The sequence below is a fragment of the Carassius gibelio genome, chromosome A8 (assembly GCF_023724105.1).
Source record: "Carassius gibelio isolate Cgi1373 ecotype wild population from Czech Republic chromosome A8, carGib1.2-hapl.c, whole genome shotgun sequence".
NCBI classification, from domain to species: domain Eukaryota; kingdom Metazoa; phylum Chordata; class Actinopteri; order Cypriniformes; family Cyprinidae; genus Carassius; species Carassius gibelio.
Genome location: NC_068378.1, coordinates 19,495,123 through 19,517,584, shown reverse-complemented (window position 1 = coordinate 19,517,584; position 22,462 = coordinate 19,495,123). Strand labels below are relative to the sequence as shown.

The following is a 22,462-nucleotide window of genomic DNA, read 5'->3' as shown; positions in this document are numbered from 1 at the left end:
CAATTAAAGAAACCATACACAAGTAAAACAAATAGATTACTTTCTTGAATTTATTTACTTAAAGATGAGTGGAGACAATAAGATACAAATATTTAGGGTTTGGGATATTTAAGAATAACAATAATGCAGTTAAATCTGAAACATACAAGAGGAGACTTTAAAACTACAACATACACCAGCCTGCTATTAAACTAACATGCAAAAATCATTAATAAAAAGGTTGAATGGTTTTGTATGCATATATAAAAAAAATAATATAATACTAAAAAGAACAGTACCAGAATGATTTATTTTCATGAAAATCATTCTGGTACCCTCGTTTGATTAGATCTAAATAACCCATTTGCTGTCTTCTTAAAGTTGTAGTGTTGCAAAGGCACATCTGTACACATGCTTGTACTTCTGGGTCACAGCTCATGCCAAATACTGAAACCAACAAGCCCTTTGTAAACGAAGAAAAAGGACAGACAAAACTACATATTAGCTCGAAAATCATAATTCATATTTTGTTTGGTTTTCTAGATCCATTCTTGCCATCAAAAAGGCACTAAAACTCTTTTCACAATGAAACAGTGATCGTAGCCTGTCTGCTTCAGCACATCTACAACAGTCTGTTACGGTAAGCAAAAAAAAACTTGGACAAGACATGTAAACAGATGTTGGAAGGAAAAGGACACAGAGGTGCTGTAGTCGGGAGCTTGGAGTTGGGTGGATGGTTTGTAGGTTCATGCTTTTATGGAGTGTGATGGTACAGTATTTGAAAAAAACATCCTAAAGACACTGATGAAAAATGAAGAAAACCACTTCAACCACTTTTAAAGCTCTAAAAATACATTGCAGATGATGGAGGAGAGCAAGAGATGTAGCACCATCCCTTCTCTTCTGAAAATGGGAAGATTTATTTTTTAATATCAAAATATTCTGTGTTAATTAGACTAATACGGGGCTTATGAGCCAACATCCACCCTAAACACACCCACATATACACACCTGAAATAATGGGACACTGCCAGCAGCATCAGATGTAGAGACTACTGTAAACTGACATTAAAAGAGGAGAAAGAGAGAGGAAGACTCTATTACTCAGGTATTAAAGAACTATTTGGTTTGTAAATGGTTTGTCTGCAGCCCTTAGTGTGTTAGAAGTTGTAAGGGCTGCACAAAGTGTTTCAAAACAGTTGTAGTGCAGTAAAACCTTCTCTACGTGACGCAACACATCCCTTAGGTGTTTTCGCTCACCTTTATGACATAATGCAAGGTGCAATTCAGCATCTAATTTCTTTTATCTTGTAATAAACATACATGAAAACATATTAGATGACAAATAGCTATAGAAAAATGTTAAAATAATGGAGCGTACAAAAGGACTGATTACTCTCTACAGGTCTGTGGCTCAGGATTGCTGCACATTGGGACACTATACGCACAGTCCCACAGTGCTTACGTGTTCATCACAGATACAAGGCAGTTTTCTCTAATCTGAGGAAGGTCAATGTTGCAGCCTGACCAGCAGGGGCAGTAAGGGGACCAGTTGAGTCAAAATGCAACTTTTCGCAATCCAACTATTGAGAATTTGTACTGATTAAGAATAGTCAGTCTACTCTTTAGAAGTATGATCGTTTTATCAAAGGGACATCATAGTCTGTAGTCATTTCTTTTTGGTTAATGCAGCACAAACAGTATGAGACATTATTAAAAGACCTGGACAATGAAGCGAGTTAGTGTGTCTGAAATTGTAGCTCAAGCACCAGGTTATACTGTCCATATGTCAGTCAACCGGTCAGTCAGTCAGTCCTGGAATGTGAAAGGTCATCATTTCCCAAAGTTGCGTCCTTCAAAAAATAAATCAATGTGTAAAAGTGCCAGAGTACAGGTACATTTGGATCAACGGCAACAATGTGGTGAGGATGAAGACCAAGATGACTTCAACTGGTTCCTTTCTCCCTACCTCACTTCCCTCCAGCTTTCTCCCTTGCACTTTTTTATTGCTCTTTCTCTCTCTCCCCCTCTTTTCCTCAATGAAGACCTCTTAGTGTGGCAGAGGAACGATCACCTCCACGTAGTTGAGAGGGAAGAATCCAGATTGGCCACGCAGCATGCCTTCATACCAGTTTTCATCGATCTGATTGGTCAGATTGATGATGTCACCCTCGCGGAAGCCCAATTCACCTTCATTCTCCGGTTCGAAGTCATAGAGCGCCTTACAGCATGGCTGCTCCGTTGCTAAAAGCAGAAAGGGAGAGATTTAATGAGAATGGGATATTAAGTAGAGATTTTGGGAATAAGGGATGTTATTATACAATGGAGGAAGTAAAAACTAAAAAGGAAATATATTGTTAGCACTTATAACAGTAATTTTACTATAACATCCTTAGTGGTCAGATAATACAAGTATTTTAAAGACATTTTGTTCTTGTCTGGAAAAACTATTTTTAATCAAATAACATTTCTAAAGACAAAACAACGCTGAAAAAAAAAGTATTAAACCAATATTTGACCTTTTAAGTCCTAAAGTAATCATTTACTCTAAAAAATGTCACATTCAGGTTGTGTATACACACCCAAAATTAATTGTAGAAATACAAGTTTGACCCTTTTTGATTTTTTTTCTTACTCATTTCTACTTTGAAAAAAAACAACATGAGATTAATTTAAAATGAAATGCACTAAAGAACCAATAAAATGCTTTTTGAACACTTTAATACTTCATAACAGTATTGGTATTGTTAACAAAAAATGTAAAAGTTTTTTCGGTAACAAATACATTTGAAATAATACATAAATATCAGATGAAAACTTAAATGAAACAAAAATCTGAAATGTTGCCATGGCAGCTGACTAAAGTTGAAATACTAAAATGACTTAAACTAAAATGAGAAAAAGATGTTAAGCTATATTTAAATTATAAATAAACTTAAAATAATAAATAACTATATACACAATTTAGTAATAAAAATACTAAAGTTCAAATGAAAACTGAAAATTCTAAAATAAAAGTAAAAATATCATAGCAGTATTTTATAGCACAAAATTAAAATGTTAAGTTAACCCTTCCTAGACAAGTCTTACAAACCAAAGTCATGGAGTGCCATAGTGTTAATGTTTAACACACAGTTTTAATCCCACTACAACCATCTGGGTTAGGATGAGATGCTCTGTGTTAGTGAGGGGTCAGGTGCCAATGCCTGGGTCTGTGGTCATGTGACAGTTTCTGTCTGTAGCAGGGGATCACTCTGTTATGTGGAGCAGCACTCTGTGCTTGAGGCCAACACACAAGCGCACATTTACAATCACACACACTCTTTAACACCGAGGTACTCGTAAAGGCTTCTACTCTTACATACATATGCATAAAGCACACATACCCACCAACAAGACACTATATAAGCTGTAGTTTACTGTTTGTCGGTGCAATAAACTACCATTTAATGAAGAGCTGAACCTTTCATGAACTTTGCACTTCCCTTCATAAAATCACAAAATGCTTATTTTTGTAACTGTTTTACTGTTTCATAACTTCCCCCACATTCTTATTTAGTTCTCCTCCATATAAAAATATCAGGGATGCACGATATGAAAAGCCCATAATTATTTTATGGGTGATAAATGGCCCATATATTTTTTAATTTTATAACGCCTTGTCTACAGCATATGTAAAATTAATTACTAGATATTAAACAAGTAGTTTAAGATTCTAAGTTAATCGCAAACAACAATTTAATGTACAGTATGGAAAATACACACTCATAGCTAATGATTACATTGCACAGTGTTATTAAATGAGGGAAATCTAAGTCTACAAACATTGGGCATGAGAATATTCAATTAAATATCCAAAATCTGGTAAAAATATAATGATTATACACCTAGAAAATGTACCATTTTGCACATTCCTACTTCCTTTACTTTCTTGCACCTTTCCAATAACCCCCCCCCCCCCCCAAGCCTTTCCTCCACCCAAACAAACATAAACACACAGACATTCCCATGCAAACACATACAGAGCCACACACTCTCTGACTCACGCAATCTGGGTTTCCACATGGATATTCTGCCAAACTGGCGGTATGGCTCTGATGAAGTAATGGGAAGAGAACACAGAACAGGGTCACTGGCTGACAGCTGTCCATTTGTCTTGCCTATCCCGCCACATGTACAGGCGGTCTCATCACACCCTGCCACCGGGACGCACAATGTGCCTTTCTCTCACTAGTCTCACATCCAAGGCATATCCTCCAATGTAATGAAGATCATCTATCCTCATCCAGGAACAGCTAAATAGGTGAAATGTGTATTTTACGACCATGTTAAGCAGGTAAAAGTGTCTGGTCTTACCTGCATTGCGCATGGGTGGAGCAGATGTTGGGGTGAAGCCACCGTTTGACTGTTCGTTGGTCTCTCCAAAGTCAATTATAGGCTTGGGCTTGGGCACATACTCTTTACAAGGACGTGACTGAGCATCTTTCATCCTGGTTGGTTAAACAAGAGTCATTATTGCTTCTTTCGACAGAATAAAGAACAAACACATATGCTTTGCAAAGACACGTGCCCACATACACACCTGTCTTGGAGTTTGTCAGAGAGTTCCTCCAGGACCTGAACAGCCTGCCTGTGGTACTGCAGTTGAGACTCAACCAGTGACGACAGCTGGCTCACCTGCTCAATCTGCACAGGAACACACACATTAAATACAGTGTTTCTTATATATACCTACACTATGTGTGGCGGCACTACCCCCAGGGGAAATATATAAAATAGTATATGTTCTTATTGAAAATGCTAATTCATTCTATGCCAGCAGGAGCCGTTTTTGGTGTACACAAAGCAGCACTTGTGCTCATGAATGCTACTTAGATATTATAGGAAAGATGAAATGAAAATGACTTTGAACATTTTCAGAAGTCAATGTTTTTTGGAAAATCTATTTGTGGCGGTCATTTTTTTAAATTGTGGCAGGCCACAAATAAATTAATGAATGGGAAACACTGAAATATATAAAGATGTATTTATAGCAACATTGGGAAAGCACAACAACATTCCTCATCGGCCATCGGCACAAGACCACGAGAACCAGACAAGTCCTCACGCTGGTTTCGGCTGGCCAGAAGAGAACTGGATCCCCGACTGAACCTGGTTTCTCCCAAGGTTTTTTCTCCATTTGTCACCAATGCATTTTTCGTTCCCTGCCACTGTCGCCTTTGGCTTGCTTTATTATCCCATTAGGGGATACAATTTCTGGCAACTTTTGGAAGGGAACTGAACTGAGCTGGACAATGACATCAATGAATCAACAATAAACTGACTTTAAATGATAAATTGACTGTTTTCTATTGTCCTCTTGCATTGTTAGCACACAATGTTTTCTGTTTAACACTGTAAAGCTGCTATGACGCAATCTATATTTTATAAAGTACTATATAAATAAAGGTGACTTGACTTGACATTCATAAGCAAATAGCCTAGTTAATGAGTAACTCCTGAGGCCTTGAGTTCACATGGGACTCACTTGACTGCTGAATCTAGACTGGAAGCTCTGCGAGCTGTTCACACTAAATGTTTACATGTTTAAAGCTGTATCATACTGTATTACTTTACATCTAGCACTAGATGACTTTAAAATAGTCTTGTTCCATAGACTGCACCAGCAGATGTTTATTCCCTCATCAAGTTATTGTCATTTTCAACCAATAGATGGCGCTCTGACCACTCCATTAAAACTAAAAGCTACAGCCAAGAAGCAAGAGGATTTTTATCCTTTTGGCTGCACTACAGCTTTATTGGATTACCTGTCTTAACCCCACCCCAGTGATGGGCTCGAGACAAAAAAGGACAGAATTTTTTTATCTTCCAAACTGCTAATTCTAAATTGACTTTGTCTTCGCAAGTTCTTAAAATAGAGACAGTAGGTACAAAATCAGTAAGGGTAAGGTGTTCCAGATAAACATTGAATCATTCAGTGCTGCTAATAGGATTAGCACAACCCCCCAGGAAACAAAAGCACAAAAACACACCAAATGAAGCATCGAGTCAGATGGTAAATCCTTACATCAGTTTCCAGAAGATTGTACATGCTGATCTCAGCCACTTCCTTAGATTCATGAAACTTCTCCAGAGCCTGCCTGACCTCTTCATCTGGAATTTTCCCCTGACGTTTCTTCTTATAGTCATAATCCAGCCTGCGCCCTTCAAGCTTTTTCAAATGGTGCTGCGAAAGAGGGAAACTCTCCATTTCAATACTACAATATATATACATGTTTTATCTGCACCTTCGGGGAAAAATGTGCATAAATTGCATCTTTAGGGTACAACAGCTTGTCATAGAGGCTGTACCCTTGAAGGGACATCTTTGTACCTTATGTACCACTGAAAGGGGCATATTAGTACCTTTTGGCAGTAATATGTACCCTTAAGGTAATACTAATGAACCTTACTCTAAGAGTACTGGGCCAATGACAAGCTGCTGTACCCCTAAAGGGTACAACAGGGTACAAAGGTACCCCAATTTTTGCAATTTTTTTCTTAGAATATGGGCATCACATAAAATTTATACAGGTATGTTTAAATCATATATGTGTGTGAGACCGACAGAGAATGAAACCTGTAAAGCAAACCTGTATTTCTCTCAAGTCCTTGTCAGCCAGGCCTTGTAAAGGGTCGATGAAATTCTGTTTGACATCAATGTCCAATGAATCCTTCACCTCTGCTAGCCTCTTCATACTTTCACCAACGTCAACTAGAGCACCACCTACAGACACACGTGTGGTTGTTTTGTACATTTGGTTAGTGGGAGAATTACAAACAAAATCTCTGAGAATTTAAAAGCTGCACTTATTTTCTAAACCCACCAAAGTTTGTCTCCTCTCCGAGTTCTCTGCCATACTTCGCCATGCATTCTCCCAGCAGCCCCTCTGCCTGTGGATAACCTGGACTCTTCACCTGCCCTCTAATCTTAGACATTGTGTTCAACATGGAGAGCTTTGCACGAGATGCTGTGTGAAAGAAATAGAAGGAAAAAGATATTTCACAGTAATGGTCAATAACGTTTATTGTGAGCATCTGTGTTGCCAGAAAAAAAAAGTATACATGTATTTGGTAAAAAAGCTTAGCTCATGCGTACATCTGAACACAGAGCTTTCAAAGCATACCCCTTTTGATAATGTTAGTGAACATATGCTGCGTTTCCAACGAAATCACCCGGAACAATTGTACCAGGAACTTTTTTCCCCAGGAACTATTTTCCCCCCAGACCTGTTGCTTTCTGCATTTCCACCGCGGTCTAAAGTACCGTGAAGATTAGGCAAATAGTCTGGTGACGTCTGCACGTGTTTCTCAATACAAAGTACGCAAATTTCAGACTTGCATCCCCGGTAGTTCAGACTTTGTGAGTTCGACTCGGGAGTGTGATCTCCCACGGACGGGATGACGGTAATTCTGCAAACAGCAGTGTACTTGATAACATCAGTCAGCTCGCAATTTAAAATAAGACGAAATATGTTATCAAATACCACTGCTTCCTTTCGTTTTTATTTAAACATATTAATTCAGAGAAATGTGTATTTATACAGCCTATATTACAATGAAACGTAATATTATATCAATTTTATTTTCATTTTAACATATAGATAAAGTGAATAAAGAACAAAGATCACCTGTTAGATTTACCCAACACTAAAATAAATAATATTTTATGTTTAACCACTAAAGAGATGTCAGAGCCAGTGGGAAGTGTCAGAAGGACTAGCCGAGTTGAGAATGCTCTCCTCTGTAACATGAGCACTGAGGTCCCGCTGATCGCGTGGAGCTGATTGTCTCCAAAATTGGCGATAAATAGGTGCTGTCTTTCTAAATAAACTGCAGATTTGAGTTTTATACAACTAAATTCTCACCTGAAATACTTTTAAAACTACATTTCGTGACACAATAACAATAATATTTTGAAAATTATCAGAATAAATGGTGGTTGAAATCACAATGCTGTGTGACCTCAACCAATCAGCATGCTCAGTGGCCAAGTCCCGCCCCCAAAAGTTCCAGACCTTTGAAAAAGTAATACCTCACAAAGTAATACTTTCTGAGGGCCATTTTTTTTTACCCAGAACTTTATTAAGATCCTGGTTGCTGCGGTGGAAATACACTGAGTACCAACCCAAAGTCCCTAGATCCTGGGTAAAGTTCAGCGGTGGAAACGTGGCTATAGGTGCTTAAAACATGCATGCTACAAAGTTTAAGCATTGTTCAGTGCCTGTGCTATATCTCTCCAGAAGTTAGTATCGATAAAATGTCTCATGAACTTGTGTAAACTATAGCTGCAGGTATCTTTTAATGCACTTTAACAATCACTTGTAAACATGTGCATCTATTGTTGTTGATGTTTACAGCAGTTTACCTGAGTCTGGATATATCTGCTTTCATTCTATATGGTAGCTGAAAAACGGTAATTGAGCAGACTGATAGGTCCAAATTCACAGTACTTATAAAACAGTAGGCAAAACGTTTCAGGATGGCATAAGACTAGGGTTGCCTACTGTCCCATATTAGCTGGGGTGTCCCATATATTGGGCTTACTTGATGTGTCCCGTATGTGACCTCCCTTGTCCCATTTTCCAATTCAACTGGCAGGCTTAAGGACTATGTATGCAAATCTTAAACAGACACAAAGATAGCTCCAGGAGTGTTTTTGGTCTTACCTGGATTGGGCTGCAGGTACTCTGATGTTTTAGAGATGACTTCTATCACAGCTTTATTTGTCACATCGACTTTCTATAGAAACACAGAGGGGAAGTCACATACTAACCAAAATAACAAAATGTCTCTGTATAACATTAGTATCACCTTCCAGATAAGGTGTATTTAGCAATGACTACCAGCAGACCACTTCCGTATAAATATTGTACTGAATATCCCTACATAAGATCTATCAGAACACTGCTCTTCATTTCATCTTTATTTGGTAGTATTCTACAAAACCATTTAGTCTAATAATTACAGAGGAACTGAATGAAGTGGCAGTATCAAATCTGTGAAGTCATTAATGTTTAGTGTTAGTTGAACGTATATCGAGCAGTGTTTTCAAGAGACCGAATGATATCACTAAGGTATAGTGGACACTGGATTATTAAATAAAAAAAAAATATATAATTCTAAGACACTGCAGTGAATAAACATTTCAGATAATTATGAAAACAGACAATCCTGGATCATTAAAGCCACACCAATTACACTTAGTAAGTGAAAGAAACTTTCCATAAAAACACAGGTGGTATAGAAAATTTGACTTAATCGGTTTAAATCAATGTTTTTAGAAAGACTGTTGGCTTCAGTGTGGGAAAATACTCTCCACTTACTCTCTCGAGGTCCTTGAACTCCTCGTCCAGTTTAGTTCCCTCAGCACCACCAACCTTCTCACTCACCATCTGACAGAGAAAGAATCCATTTTAATCCAGTATAATGACTGTTTTAAAAAGATGATAAATGCAACTAGATTACATAAGGTTGTACAGTACTGATCATAGCACAAAATCAAACCAAGACACAAAACACACAGTGTGACAAGTTCAATTCAATTCATGAACAAATAACCCTCAATGAGTGATCTAAATCTGTCAGGGTGGTTAGTGACTATAAAAGTTATTTATGTCAAAATGAAACAACTTTTGTGTTAAGGTTTCTGAAACCTGCATTGGAATCATTACTCACTGGAGTTTCACTGTGTAATCAAAGATTGTGCAAAGCGTTATAAAAGTTAATAAAAAAATAAATATAAAAACATTGAATGAATACTGCATATTCAAGTCTGACTGAAAAAAAAACTAGTCTGATGCTATATCTAAAACTGATTTAAAAATACAATGTGATTCAACCAGTTCACTTTCACTCAGAACTGTCAGTGATTATATAATTCATTGACAACCTCCCTGAATGTCAGGCAGAGAAAACACTCATAATGTATACTCACTCACAAAGAAAAAACACTCACTTGTTATGTATAAGAAAACCTGTGTGATGTCAGAAGCTAATTTTTCAAGTCTAAACCACACAAGGATAGCAGCAGTTTTGACTCACAAGGGGCCCAAGGCAAGATCAGACATGACGCACGCATAAATTTGCCTTAGGATCTTTGTGTCAGACGTTTCTAAATATACACTTTACATTCATTCTTTAGATTCCTCACAACCAAATATAAACTGTACAGAAAATAGCTATCTTTCTCAAAGCATTCATTTTAGCACTGCACACATGAAAATCCAATTAGCCCTCCCCTCACCCCAATTCCAACTGCGATCACTTAGGAGGGACCATTTTTCCCTTCTTCAAATTTTGACTATAAGACAAATAAGACAATTTCTTCTTAGTAAATCAATGTAAAAATTATACAGCACATCATGAATAACTTGGCTACATCAAGCTTTATACAAAAAAAAGCTGTGTGAGAACCTGTGTCTGCCACAACAGTTGTTGTTCTCAGGACTCAGAGTCAGGACACATGCTCGTCCCACTTCTCTTAATATCCTGAACATGCAATAGTGAAAAAAAGACAGTGATCGTGCAACTGTTGAAACAAAGCCACATGTTAAGTCTCAATCCACACCAACATATGTTATTCGTTTTATTGTTTTTTTACCCTAGCTGAAGGAAGCGTATACTTCAACATGGAAAGCGCTGGATGTTTGTCATATCACGTCATAAGAACATTAATCAAAAACACATGTCATTTTATGGTGTTAACTTGCAACGGTGAGAAGTTCATTTTGTGTTTTTGCTGTTTCTAATTCTGTGTTCCATGAATTTATACTGTAGGCGCTTTCTACAGTTTAATCAAACTGTAAACATCCAGGACTAGTTTGTGAACGACATAATGTCAGGATCTGGTAAGGGAGGAACTCAGGTGCAGACAGGGATTCTCAAACAAAGGGTTTATTACAAAAAGGGGAAAACAAAACCCACGAGGGGGAAAACACGGAGCAGGGTAAAGACTAAATAACTAAAACAGGACTGGACTAGCAAGATAAACAAGGACTCTAAATACTAACTATAAACAAACACTCACGGTAATACAAACACTTCTTTAAGGAACAATCACAGAGTGGAACAATCACAATCACAGGTACAATCACAATGACAATGAACCGACGCAAGACAGAGCACACTAGGAGATCTAAATAGGGGTACTAATCAAGACACGACAGGTGTTACAGATAGGACAATCAAGACACGACTAGGTTAACAAGGGGGGCGGGGCAAGGGAACGAGACAACACAAGCACATGGCCCAAAGACAAGGCCATGCGCTTGTACACAAAACAAGGGTCTGTCATGATCCTGCCTCAAGACTAGGAAAAATCAAGGACACGAGGGCAGGATCATGACAGAACCCCTCCCTTAAGGAGCGGCTTCCAGACGCTCCTCAAGGGAACATCAAACACGGGACATGACTGACATGACAGACTGGGACACAGACACAAACCAAGAAGACATGACTAATAATAACAAAGGCAAACATGAAAACACAATGGCAGGGTTAGGGTGACATAACAAAAAAACCAAACAGGGAAGGGGAGGGGGCGGGACCACAAAGTTCATGGGGGGCAGACCAGGGTGAGTGGGTGGGGCAGGAGTTTTAGAAGGACAGGACGAAGGCTGACGACGGGGGGTACGGGCAGGTCTGGGTGGTGAGGGGCGGGGAGGGGTCTCGGGACAACTGACAGGGGACATGATAGGAGCAGACAAGGGACGCGGGGCAACACTTACGGGACGCGGGGCAAGACTTACGGGACGCGGGGAGACGACAGCTGGACATGGGACGACAACATCTACTGGACATGGGACGACAACATCTACTGGACACGGGACGACAACATCTACTGGACACGGGACGACAACATCAACAGGACACGGGGCCACATCAACAGGACACGGGGCCACATCAACAGGACACAGGGCCACATCAACAGGACATGGGGAGACAACGGCTGGACACTTAGGACTTCTGGGGACAGGGTCAGGGGACAAAACAGGACTGACGGGGACTTCTAAAATTTGGACAAGACGGGACAAATAATCAGAAAAAGCTTTAGCAGCTAGGATAATAGGCAGCTCCTTATGGGAAGAGACCGACTGTACAAGAGTCTTTGCTGCAGAGTCGGCCGCGGCTCTCTCCTCCGCTCTCACGACTGCAGCTCTCTTCTTTGCCGGCTCGGGCACGCCCACCGCTGCTGGCTCGGGCACGCCCACCGCTGCTGGCTCGGGCACGCCCACCGCTGCTGGCTCGGGCACGCCAGCTCTCTCCGCTGCTGGCACGGGCACGCCAGCGCTCACCGCTGCTGGCACGGGCACGCCAGCGCTCACCGCTGCTGGCTCAGGCACGCTCACCGCTGCTGGCTCGGGAGGAGACAGGGTCACAGGACCGGCAGGCCCCTTCTTCTTCCTCTTCCTCCTCGGGCGCGGTGCAGAGGCTACAGCTGGGTCAGAGGCGGGTTGGGGGAGTTTGGTCTCGGACAGGGCAGACTCGGACGCCGAAGACTCTGAAGCCGACTCCCATGAAAACCGTCTCCCTCGTTTCATGGGGAGACTGCTGGCTGAGGAGGGCACCTCAGGACTCTGGGAGGGGCTTGCCTGACCCCCCAGGGTTGCCACGGCCAGGACACGACCCTCCGGGATCGCCGGCAGCTGGGTAGGTGGGGACCTCTGGGGCTCCTCCTCTCGCCCGCTCACTCCGGAACGACCTCCCCTGGTCCCCCGGAACACCACAAGGCGAGAGCCCTCAAAACAATCTCGCTGGCTGGCTGATGCCATCCAGCATTGCCTCCTGTCTGCTGAGTTCCTTGGTGGTCGGTTCATTCTGTCAGGGTTAGGCAAGGGAGGAACTCAGGTGCAGACAGGGATTCTCAAACAAAGGGTTTATTAACAAAAAGGGGAAAACAAAACCCACGAGGGGGAAAACACGGAGCAAGGTAAAGACTAAAGAACTAAAACAGGACTGGACTGACAAGATAAACAAGGACTCTAAATACTAACTATAAACACTCACGGTGATACAAGGACTTCAGCGGGTACAGCACAATCTCACACACAATCACAATGTAGGACACAGTTGAGGTACAATCACAATGACAATGAACCGACGCAAGACAGAGCACACTAGGAGATCTAAATAGGGGTACTAATCAAGACACGACAGGTGTTACAGATAGGACAATCAAGACACGACTAGGTTAACAAGGGGGGCGGGGCAAGGGAACGAGACAACACAAGCACATGGCCCAAAGACAAGGCCATGCGCTTGTACACAAAACAAGGGTCTGTCATGATCCTGCCTCAAGACTAGGAAAAATCAAGGACACGAGGGCAGGATCATGACACATAATCCAACTGATCTATCCAAAGTTTAAAAATACTTATATATATATATATATATTTTAAAATCCATTAAGGGAGGTTCTTACAACATCAGTTGTACATATTACAAAGACATCTCTTGCTGCTAAGGTTTGACATTTTTTTTTATTTTATTTTAGTTAAACTAGGGCAGTCTATTTAATAAATGACATTATATGTTATGACATATGATTTGAACTAAAATTATTCAATTATTCGCATAATATTTATTGACTAAAGCCGCCAAAATTAAGATGATTCAAAGACATGACTTTGTGGGAGAAAAAAAGACAGATATACAGATATAATGTGAACAGATATTACAAACAGTGTCTTCAGAGGTCAATAAAGTGAATGTAAACTGGTCACTGACTGTTTGACAATATGTCTGTGGCGGACTTTCATACAGAATTCTTGCATTTTCACCTGCAATATTTTTAATTGTTAGTGTAATATTTTACATATGCAGACTGATGTCATAAAAAACACAATAAATTATTTGTTTACACCACCATGAAACAAAAGCATCCCTACACAGCTTGCATGAAGATGAATAACAGTTATTTTAAGCCAAACACATCAGCACAAGAACGCTCCGTTACAACTGTAGCTGTGTTAGGCAGAGGTGTCTGCTTGCAGTGACCTTTTCAGTCCTCTATATATCCTCTAACCATGTTTGCATATCTGTGCAATTCAGTCAATATTTGACCAGTGTTTTGTGGCAAATCAAGTGGTGCGTCCAAACATCTCCAATATGTTGAGGTGGGGAAAGACACTGGATAGAGTCAACACCATAAACTGGGTGGAAAACATGATATAGCTTAGATTAAGGCCACAGATAAAGACTGGCATGGCAAGTTCCTTTTAATTTAACATTCCAATGAAGGCAATATTATCAGTGCCACCTTCCCAAAAATCCAATTTTGTAAACAATATTGTGGTAATAAAAGTATTTATATAAATTTTTCATATACTTTTAATGTTCTTAAAAACATGTTTTTTTTGTCTTTTTCTCACCAATCGCTACATTTATTTGATCAAAATAACAGTAAAATGAACGTTTTTAATACTGTTTTAATATATTTTAAAATGTAAATGATTCCTGTGATGGTAAAGCAAAAATTTTTAAGCAGCCATTACTCTATATTTTTAAGTGTCACATAATCCTGCAGCAATCATTCTAATATGCTGATGATTTGGTGCTTATGAATTATTTCTTATTACCAACGCTGAAAACAGTTGGTAATATTGTTTTTATGGAAATCATGAAATTTTTTCTTTGATGAATAGAATGTTCAAAAGAACGTAAACGTCAGTACTGTCACTTTTGATCAGTTTAATGCATCTTTGTATAAACTTTTTAATACAAAATGAAATAATCAACAAGCTACATCTGCTGCATATTCCAGAAAAAAAAATTGTTCAAAGAAATCCCAAGAACAACAAAAGACTATTTATTCTCTCCAAAAGTACTGAACTCAGTCAGACACTCCCCTAATGAAACTTTACAGCTTGTTGTACAGCGTGCAACATGATTATTTATATTTATGAGTGAAAGAGGCCTTATCTGCATCTATATAGATAATACAGAGGCTTGGTTCTGACACACACTGTTGATAAAGTATGCAAAGTACTGCTAACTTTGACACAAATATGCATACCCACACACACACACAGCCAGCCACTTATCCAAAGCAGACCCAGCAGGAGAAGAGTGAAACCAAGACCAGACTCCATAGATAATACTGTGCTTGTGAATCTAATGAAGAGAAGAATGCATGACTGTGATTATAACTGCCATAGAGACAACGCAGAAATTTCAGAACAATACCACTGACACACACAACAAAACAAATCCCAAGCAAATGTGTTACTAGGTAGACACGTGCTTAAAGGTTAAGGATCTTCAGTTAAAATACTTTCTCCAATACCACTAGATTATTAGTAACATTCACTACACAGAGCCGTAGCTCACTGACAAGTTACACAATATCGCATATGTTATTGCCAATGTAATGCCAGTGATGAAAGCGTAACTGTGTAGCTTGTCAGTGAACTACAGCTCTGTATGGTAAATGATGGAGATTTACTGCTAATCACATGACTAGCTTTAATGACGAGATGCGAATGATCATCACATTATTTGCACAGCCCTAATGCCAAGGCAACTAGAAGGCATTCTTAGGATGATTTCTAGGATGATTAACAATGGGGTGCAATTAAAACACTGCTAGTTGTTGAAGCATCTGAACAAGTCTAACACAGCAACAATGGAGCAACCAATGGCATCTGTTTGTCTGACCAGTGGAAGACAGAGGGAGCATTCACAAAAGCAGTTCACTGTACTGCAGTGGGGCAGAAATTACAACCTTTTAGGCTGGCACCACCCCACTGACTGCAGTCGGTCAGAGTTAGACGGATGAACTTCAGTTTACAGGAGCCTGTCCACTTTCCAATTTCCAAATACTCAATGAGTGTATCCACTTTCAAAACAATGACATCATAACCAAATAAATATCTCATGCTATTAAGATTTTTAACAACAGAATATTATCATTAAAAATATTGATAAATCAGTGTCTACAAATATAAATGTAAAGAGCAACTTTTAACATGAAGCTGTAAACTTTAAGAATGCTTCCTCCCCTGTTGTCCTATAACATCAAAATCCACAAACATATTTATTTATAACTGTTTTGGACTATTTCTGCTTATAAATGCTACTAAATTTGCACACTTCTCTCTTGGTTCAGAAAGGCTTCTTCCCTGGAGAAAGCAATATAATGGATGGAGTCCTCGTATTTTAGCCAGAAGCAACAGTTTGAAGTTCAAAACATCTTAATAGTCCTATTCGGACGGAACTAGTTTTACAGGGGGTCGTTAGAGAAATCTGTGTTTCACAGACGTACTTGGTGATTTTAATCCCGTCCGAATCTGCCACATCTGTGTTTTTCTCACACAACCTCTGTGATAATTCTAGAGCAAATTACCTACCAATTTTCAGCAAACTCAGTGATCCTCTGAGAAAACTAATCCCGTCCGAATGCGAATGTCTGTGATTGCCGGTGATTTTTTATTTCACAACGCGTTTCCTTGTGTGTTTTGGCCAACGTGAATTACCGTAGATGCTTTTACCGCACGGATGTTTGATAGATTTGCTTAGCGGCCAATAAATAATAATACAAAAATAATACAAAATAATAAAATCAAGCAAGGTCGCGTAAACTGTTAATACCGGCTATTGTAATATCAGCATCAGATAAGGTTACTCACGTTCATTTATGTACTCAGTTACATAATGTTTTAATTACATTTAATTAAAAAAAAAGGAAAACAAGTTAAACTAAAGGAACCACACATTAACATGGTTTTGTTATACTAGCCATTTAGTATTTATTGTGTAATAATACAAAGGCAATCATTCTGAATGAATGCAATGCACGCTTACAGAGCGCGTGATCTCTGTAACGCCCAGATGCACAAATCAGACCCTCCCACCTCTGTAATAAACACGGAGATGTTAGTCCCGTCCGAATTGGTACATGAAAATCATAGACGTCAGGTGGTAAGAATCGAAACTCAAACGTAGTTTAGAAAACTAGTCCCGTCCGAATAGTGCTAATGATGAAGCTTTCCACTTAACATTCAAAAAAATAACTCTTTAAACGAACATAAAAAAATCATGGAAAGGACTTCCACATTATTAATTTTCTTTAATTCAGCGTTATGAAATTCTGTTATTCCAATTTAATGTACTTACGTTGGGTCAACTTATTTCATAAAGGTGAATTCAACTTATTTACTATGGTTGGGCACAGCTTAATTTATTAGTGTCAGTCCAACTAATTTGCAATGTTTTGGACAATGTTTTTAATAATTTAGTTCATTTTACAAAATAAGTTTAAGTAAACTTAACAAACCTTAGTAGAGTCAACAAACAACAATTGAGTTAATTGTACATAAACATTTTTATTAATGATGACAAAAAATATGAATAATGCCATATTGGGAACACCAACCCCTTTAATTAAGATTGTGAACAGCTACTTGATACCACTATTCATATAAACCTTTTTTTATTACAGTATATCATTCAGATCTCAAACATATTTGAAATGCAACATTACACTTCAAACTGTTTGTTTATGTGTTTGTTTTGATCTAAAATTTATCAGAACAAACTCAACAACTCTAAACAATTTATTACTCATATCTAATGGTGCTACACTTCTGCAAGAGGGTGACAGAACAAAAATCACCCATAATACACTGCAAAATACTCAGCCAATGAGATGCAAGTCTGTATTGGTTTTATTAATCTGTTACTTTTACGCAACAATGTTATGTTGACTGAACAAATAATTTTTAAGTAAAGCTGACAATACACACTTTTTTGTTGGATGAACTAGATTAAATCAAGTTCACATTGTTAAATTTATTTTTTAAGTAATAATAACATGAACAGATTAAGTAAAATTGTCAAAGGTGAAAGTACATTTTTTTTGAGTGCAAAAGACATTAATTGATGGACTGGAGTCATGTAAATTAATGTTTTCATCAGCTGTTTGAACTCTGATTCTGATGGCACAAAGAAGAAACAAACTCATACCTCTTTGATGGTCTCAGGTTAAAATAATAAATATATACTAATTTCACAGTGACTTTAATAGATTTCTGGGGAAATCTAGCCAGAAAGATTTATTACAGGTAATTTTCATATATTAGCCAACATTCTATACCACAAAGGCTACGCTGTGGTAAGATGTCTTATCTTTCACACATGGAAGTCATTCTAATTTTTACGATTTCATGTTTTTCTACCCATTACCATTTGTAAGCAGGGCTGGAGAATGCCAGTGCATAAAAGCACTGTTTCTGCTATAAAAAAAGCCAATTTTAAATCATTCCCTGGTGTGTACATTAAAAAAAGTAATCACACAGTATCTCAAACAGTTCTCCGGAAGGCTGGACTGAGGGTGTGACTGGTGTCAGAGTTTTGTCTTTTGGCAGGGTGTCCAGCCTGTGTCAAGTATTGATTACTGTGGAATGCTGTCATGAGTTTGCTGCAGCACTGCAGTCCAATAAAAAGAGCCAGGCAAAAGTAGGAGACAGCACAGCTACAACCCCCCTTGTTGCATGATTCATGCTCCGCCTCTCAGGCCCAAACGCTTGTTTACCCTGCTGTACTCCTCCACTCATGTAAACCCCCCACCGAGGATCTGAACATGTTCCTAACAGGAAACTGGGCAACAGATTGTCCCTTCCTGCTGAGATCAGCGAACAGGAACAGAGATGTTCTGCTTCCACTACATCTGTGCTCACGTGCCCTTTGGAAAACACTATCACTTGCAACGAGAAACTAACAAACTGACAAAAAACACTTTAAGTCTTTAGTTAATTACACCATAATCCACAGACAAAGAACCTTCTCACAAAACCATCACAACAACACAAGAGCAGCCAAAATCAGGGAGAGGTTTTCATGATAACATTTGATTGTCTCACATTTTAAGCCAACACATTGCTTGCTGCGAGCCCACAAACATGCATTATTTTCACTTTTACCATGTTAATATGTCAATGTTCAACTAAACTAGAAGGATATAATTTTGTTTAGATATAACTGGCCAGAAAACCTTTTTCTTTTCTCCAAGGAGTTCTTGCTGTTATGCAGTACACTTTTATGCTCCCATCATATGTATAAATATATTGGTAAATATAATAAACTCACAATTGGAAACCAATGAAAACCACATCAGCCAGTTATCTTTAACCATAATATGACAATTACATGAAAATAAGAGCAAACTTTAAAGAATTTAATTACTTTGATCAAGAGCATACTAACGGTTAAGATGAGGGGGCAAAAAATATTTAAGGGGTCATATGCGATGCGATTTAAATTTTTGCTTTCTCTTTGGAGTGTTACAAGCTCTTGGTGCATGAAGATCTGTAAAGTTGCAAAGAATAAAAGTCTCAAATCCAAAGAGATATTCTTTATCAAAGTTAAGACTCTGTCACGCCTCATTAAAACACTCCCCCACATACATGGAAATATTTGCTTAATGCCGCCCAAATGTTCAGGCAAAGAAAGAAGGCATGGTAGTTTCTGTAACCTCAGTGTTGAAGCAGCCATGTCAGGGAGATGCTGTGTGTATCTAGGCGAAAGCATAAGCACTTTATTTGGCCTCACAAAAGTAGATGCATTTAGGAATCTTTAAAATTACTTAGACCGTTTCGTGAACCTAGGACAGGAGGTAATTCTAACTTTCCTACAACAATCTGGCGCTTCTGAATCAGCGACTGTAAGTATGTTTTGTTATTAGTTTAAGTATTTTCTATTGAATGGTCAAATGTGGAGTTTTGCACGTTGCGTGTGTGTGTTTGAGAGATAGAGAGACACAGTCACACAGTGGAGTCAGCTGTCTTAACCGTCCGTGGCTTGTGTACTGCAAACACATACGAGCTTCATCACTGTCTATATCACACCACTCTGTTCCCCTTTCGGGCTTGAACTGATGGTAAAACTAAGGACATTATTAACTGTCTTTACATTTATTTTGAAAGATGAAGCTTGCGATTATGGAAAGGGGCGTTACATTTCCAAACAGTACTTCCGGTGTTGGGCCAATCACAATGCACTTGGTCAGTTGGCAAATTAGAGCAGACTGCTATTGTCAGAAGGAGAAAACTACGTGTTTGAGAGAGGCCTGAGAGAGGTGTTTTTTGAACATTTAAAGCATGTCAACATATTCTGTTACACCAAATACACAAAATGATGATCTTTAAAAAAAGCATCATATGACCCCTTTAAAAATGTTGCAGGTGTTTCTTTGTTCTTTCCTCACTATAATCAAAGTATTAATTAAAATGTGTTCTAACAACTAATTTTATAGATTTTTTTTTCTGTTTTCAATTTCACTTTCTATCATGTTAGCCTTTCATAAGATCCCATTGTTTCAGAAACACCAGCGATCAATTCTGTGATGTTTTGTGGTATTAGTTGCTTTGCCCAATCCTTTGGACACAATTACATAGATTGGTGTAGTAGCATTTGAACTTTCAATTTCTCACTAAGCAAAGATAAATTACAGCTTTTTGTTTTCATCCTAGGAAATTTCATATTTCCTGTATTTTATATTCTGGCCACTTTGTAAATAATAAGATATAATTAATACATTTAACTACCTGAGCTTGACCCCAAAAATGTCTGAAACACTGCCATACTCTTCTATAGAAATACCATGCACTGATAAATGCAATATATTCACATGCATATTTAATTCTGAAAGCGCTTAAAAGTTACTGCATAGCAGGATTTACCCAAATTGTGATTAATCAGATGCAGGTTTCTTTAACCCACTGACAAGTTACATGACTAAGTTTTGCTCATTTTGAAAACGAAAGCCAGACTACACATTTTCCAACTACATATGGCCAGCATAAAGTGTGAACCATAGAAACGAGACACAAACAAGACGTGATTGTCCAGCAGACGCATTGAAGTAAACTGCGGTAATCTCGAGTAAACCTGATGCTGCAGTATATTCTTTGTATGCAGAATTTACATATATATGCTTACATTTTAAAACGACCCTAATTCACGAGTAGATCATGAGCTTATGCTAAGAACCAAATCGTTCATTTTACTACAGTAAACGTGGCAAATGAAGTGATATAGTAAGGACGTGGGCGTTGTATGGCTAAAAGAAAACACAGACACTCTTATGCATATTTATAACACACTGTAACCTCTAATTAGGTGTGAACGTAGCCAAAAAGAGACGTTGACTATTTATGACCAGTAAAAGCTGTTAAAAATATTAAATTTTGTAATGACTACAAGTTAGGACCAGACAGTTAGCAGTTATTAACTCTACAGGGATATGATATGACAGTTAAACAACAGCACGGTTAAACGTTGTAAATTTTCTGAAATAGTTAAATAGAGATAGAAGAAAAACACACAAAATAGTTTTAAAGTCCAGAATAGCGGACTGAAGTTTAGCGCAGCGTTAGCAGGCTAAGCTAGTTGGCACAGCATTGCGGTTCAATGGAAGAAGACAACAGGAAAAAAGTAACTCGCTAACCTGGCTAGCTTTGTAAAACTGTTTCTTTAAGCCCGCCACGGACATCTTCAAAGCGTAATCCTCTTTCCTGACGAAAAAAAAGACTTGCAAAGTAGGTTTGAATACTGACACACAGTGTGACAAAAGTCAACCAACGGTCGCTGAGTGAAATATAAAACCCAAGTCCTCAGATAAACGATTTATGACCCCGCTCCACAAAAGAATACTCCAAGTGGCTGCTGGGAAAGGTTTTATAACGATATGTTTTTAAATGTTCTTCTGGTGGCTTTCCATTAAATTGTGACTTTACTACGGTTCACAGTGCAGCCACCGCATTTGTCTTCCGAAACTAGCGGTTTCCTGCGCAACGCAAGCACATTCCTTGCGCGAGCGGAGAAGAGACTGGAAGCGGGACAGCAGCGCCCCCACCGCTCAGGAAATGCACTGCACCTACAGCTTTCTGTTGACCAGATGATGGGGCCAGATGTCTATTTTAGTGGAGATCTACTAAAAGACAGTGGTTTTCAACCTGTGGTCCTTGGCCCCCTAGTGTGTCGCGATGTTATTGCAGGTGGGCCGCCAATAACTATTGTAAAATATGTAAAAATGTCTGAGTCATAACATAATAACACAATTTCATATAATGAAATAACAAAAAATAAATATTAAACTATATGCTTCCACTATTCGAGCTCGCTGATTGGTTTAAGAATAAACCACCAATTTATCTTAGATATTTTTGCTGCATATGCTACAGAACAATAGCAGTTGTGCCAAGCGGTGCCAGCCCGAGTTATTTTCTATTAATTGCCAGTTCATGCAATAAAGACAGTTAACAATCTAGTGTCTGAGTACTAAGTTATTAACTCAACAATAGCAGGGGCAGGTTATTTTGTTGCAGTGGGACGGGCAAACATATGTTTTTGGTTTTGTGGGTCACGAGTTGAAAAAGGTTGGGAACCACTGCTCTATGCTAATACTATACTGAGATGATCTTGGCGACATGTGGTTTCTGAGCAC

The 22,462-nt window shown here is 38.7% G+C and overlaps 1 protein-coding gene across 2 annotated transcripts; it reads right to left on the bottom strand.

The window, feature by feature from the left end:
• Nucleotides 1-32: 32 nt before the first annotated feature.
• On the bottom strand, nucleotides 33-21,826 carry LOC128018790 (endophilin-A2). Of its 2 annotated transcripts, XM_052604551.1 has the most exons (10): nucleotides 21,464-21,826; nucleotides 9,345-9,413; nucleotides 8,688-8,760; nucleotides 6,846-6,989; nucleotides 6,612-6,745; nucleotides 6,047-6,205; nucleotides 4,562-4,665; nucleotides 4,336-4,469; nucleotides 4,026-4,073; nucleotides 33-2,223 (listed from the first exon to the last, which is right to left on the bottom strand). In XM_052604551.1, exons 1-10 carry the CDS (start codon nucleotides 21,506-21,508, stop codon nucleotides 2,030-2,032), a joined length of 1,104 nt encoding a protein of 367 aa, XP_052460511.1. In that variant the 5' UTR covers nucleotides 21,509-21,826; the 3' UTR covers nucleotides 33-2,029. The 2 variants fall into 2 exon arrangements, with proteins under 2 accessions (XP_052460511.1, XP_052460512.1); XM_052604552.1 differs by lacking the exon at nucleotides 4,026-4,073 and having other exon boundaries at nucleotides 21,464-21,825.
• Between the last annotated feature and the right edge of the window lie 636 nt (nucleotides 21,827-22,462).

What these genes read in the sequence shown, in the direction of transcription:
- LOC128018790 (XM_052604551.1), bottom strand. Translation starts at nt 21,508, where the DNA reads ATGTCCGTGGCGGGCTTAAAGAAACAGTTTTACAAAGCTAGCCAG. An exon ending in AGTTTTACAAAGCTAGCCAG is followed by an intron (nt 9,414 to 21,463) that starts GTTAGCGAGTTA and finishes TTTCTCTGTCAG; the next exon opens with ATGGTGAGTGAGAAGGTTGG. An exon ending in GTACCTGCAGCCCAATCCAG is followed by an intron (nt 6,990 to 8,687) that starts GTAAGACCAAAA and finishes TCTTTCACACAG; the next exon opens with CATCTCGTGCAAAGCTCTCC.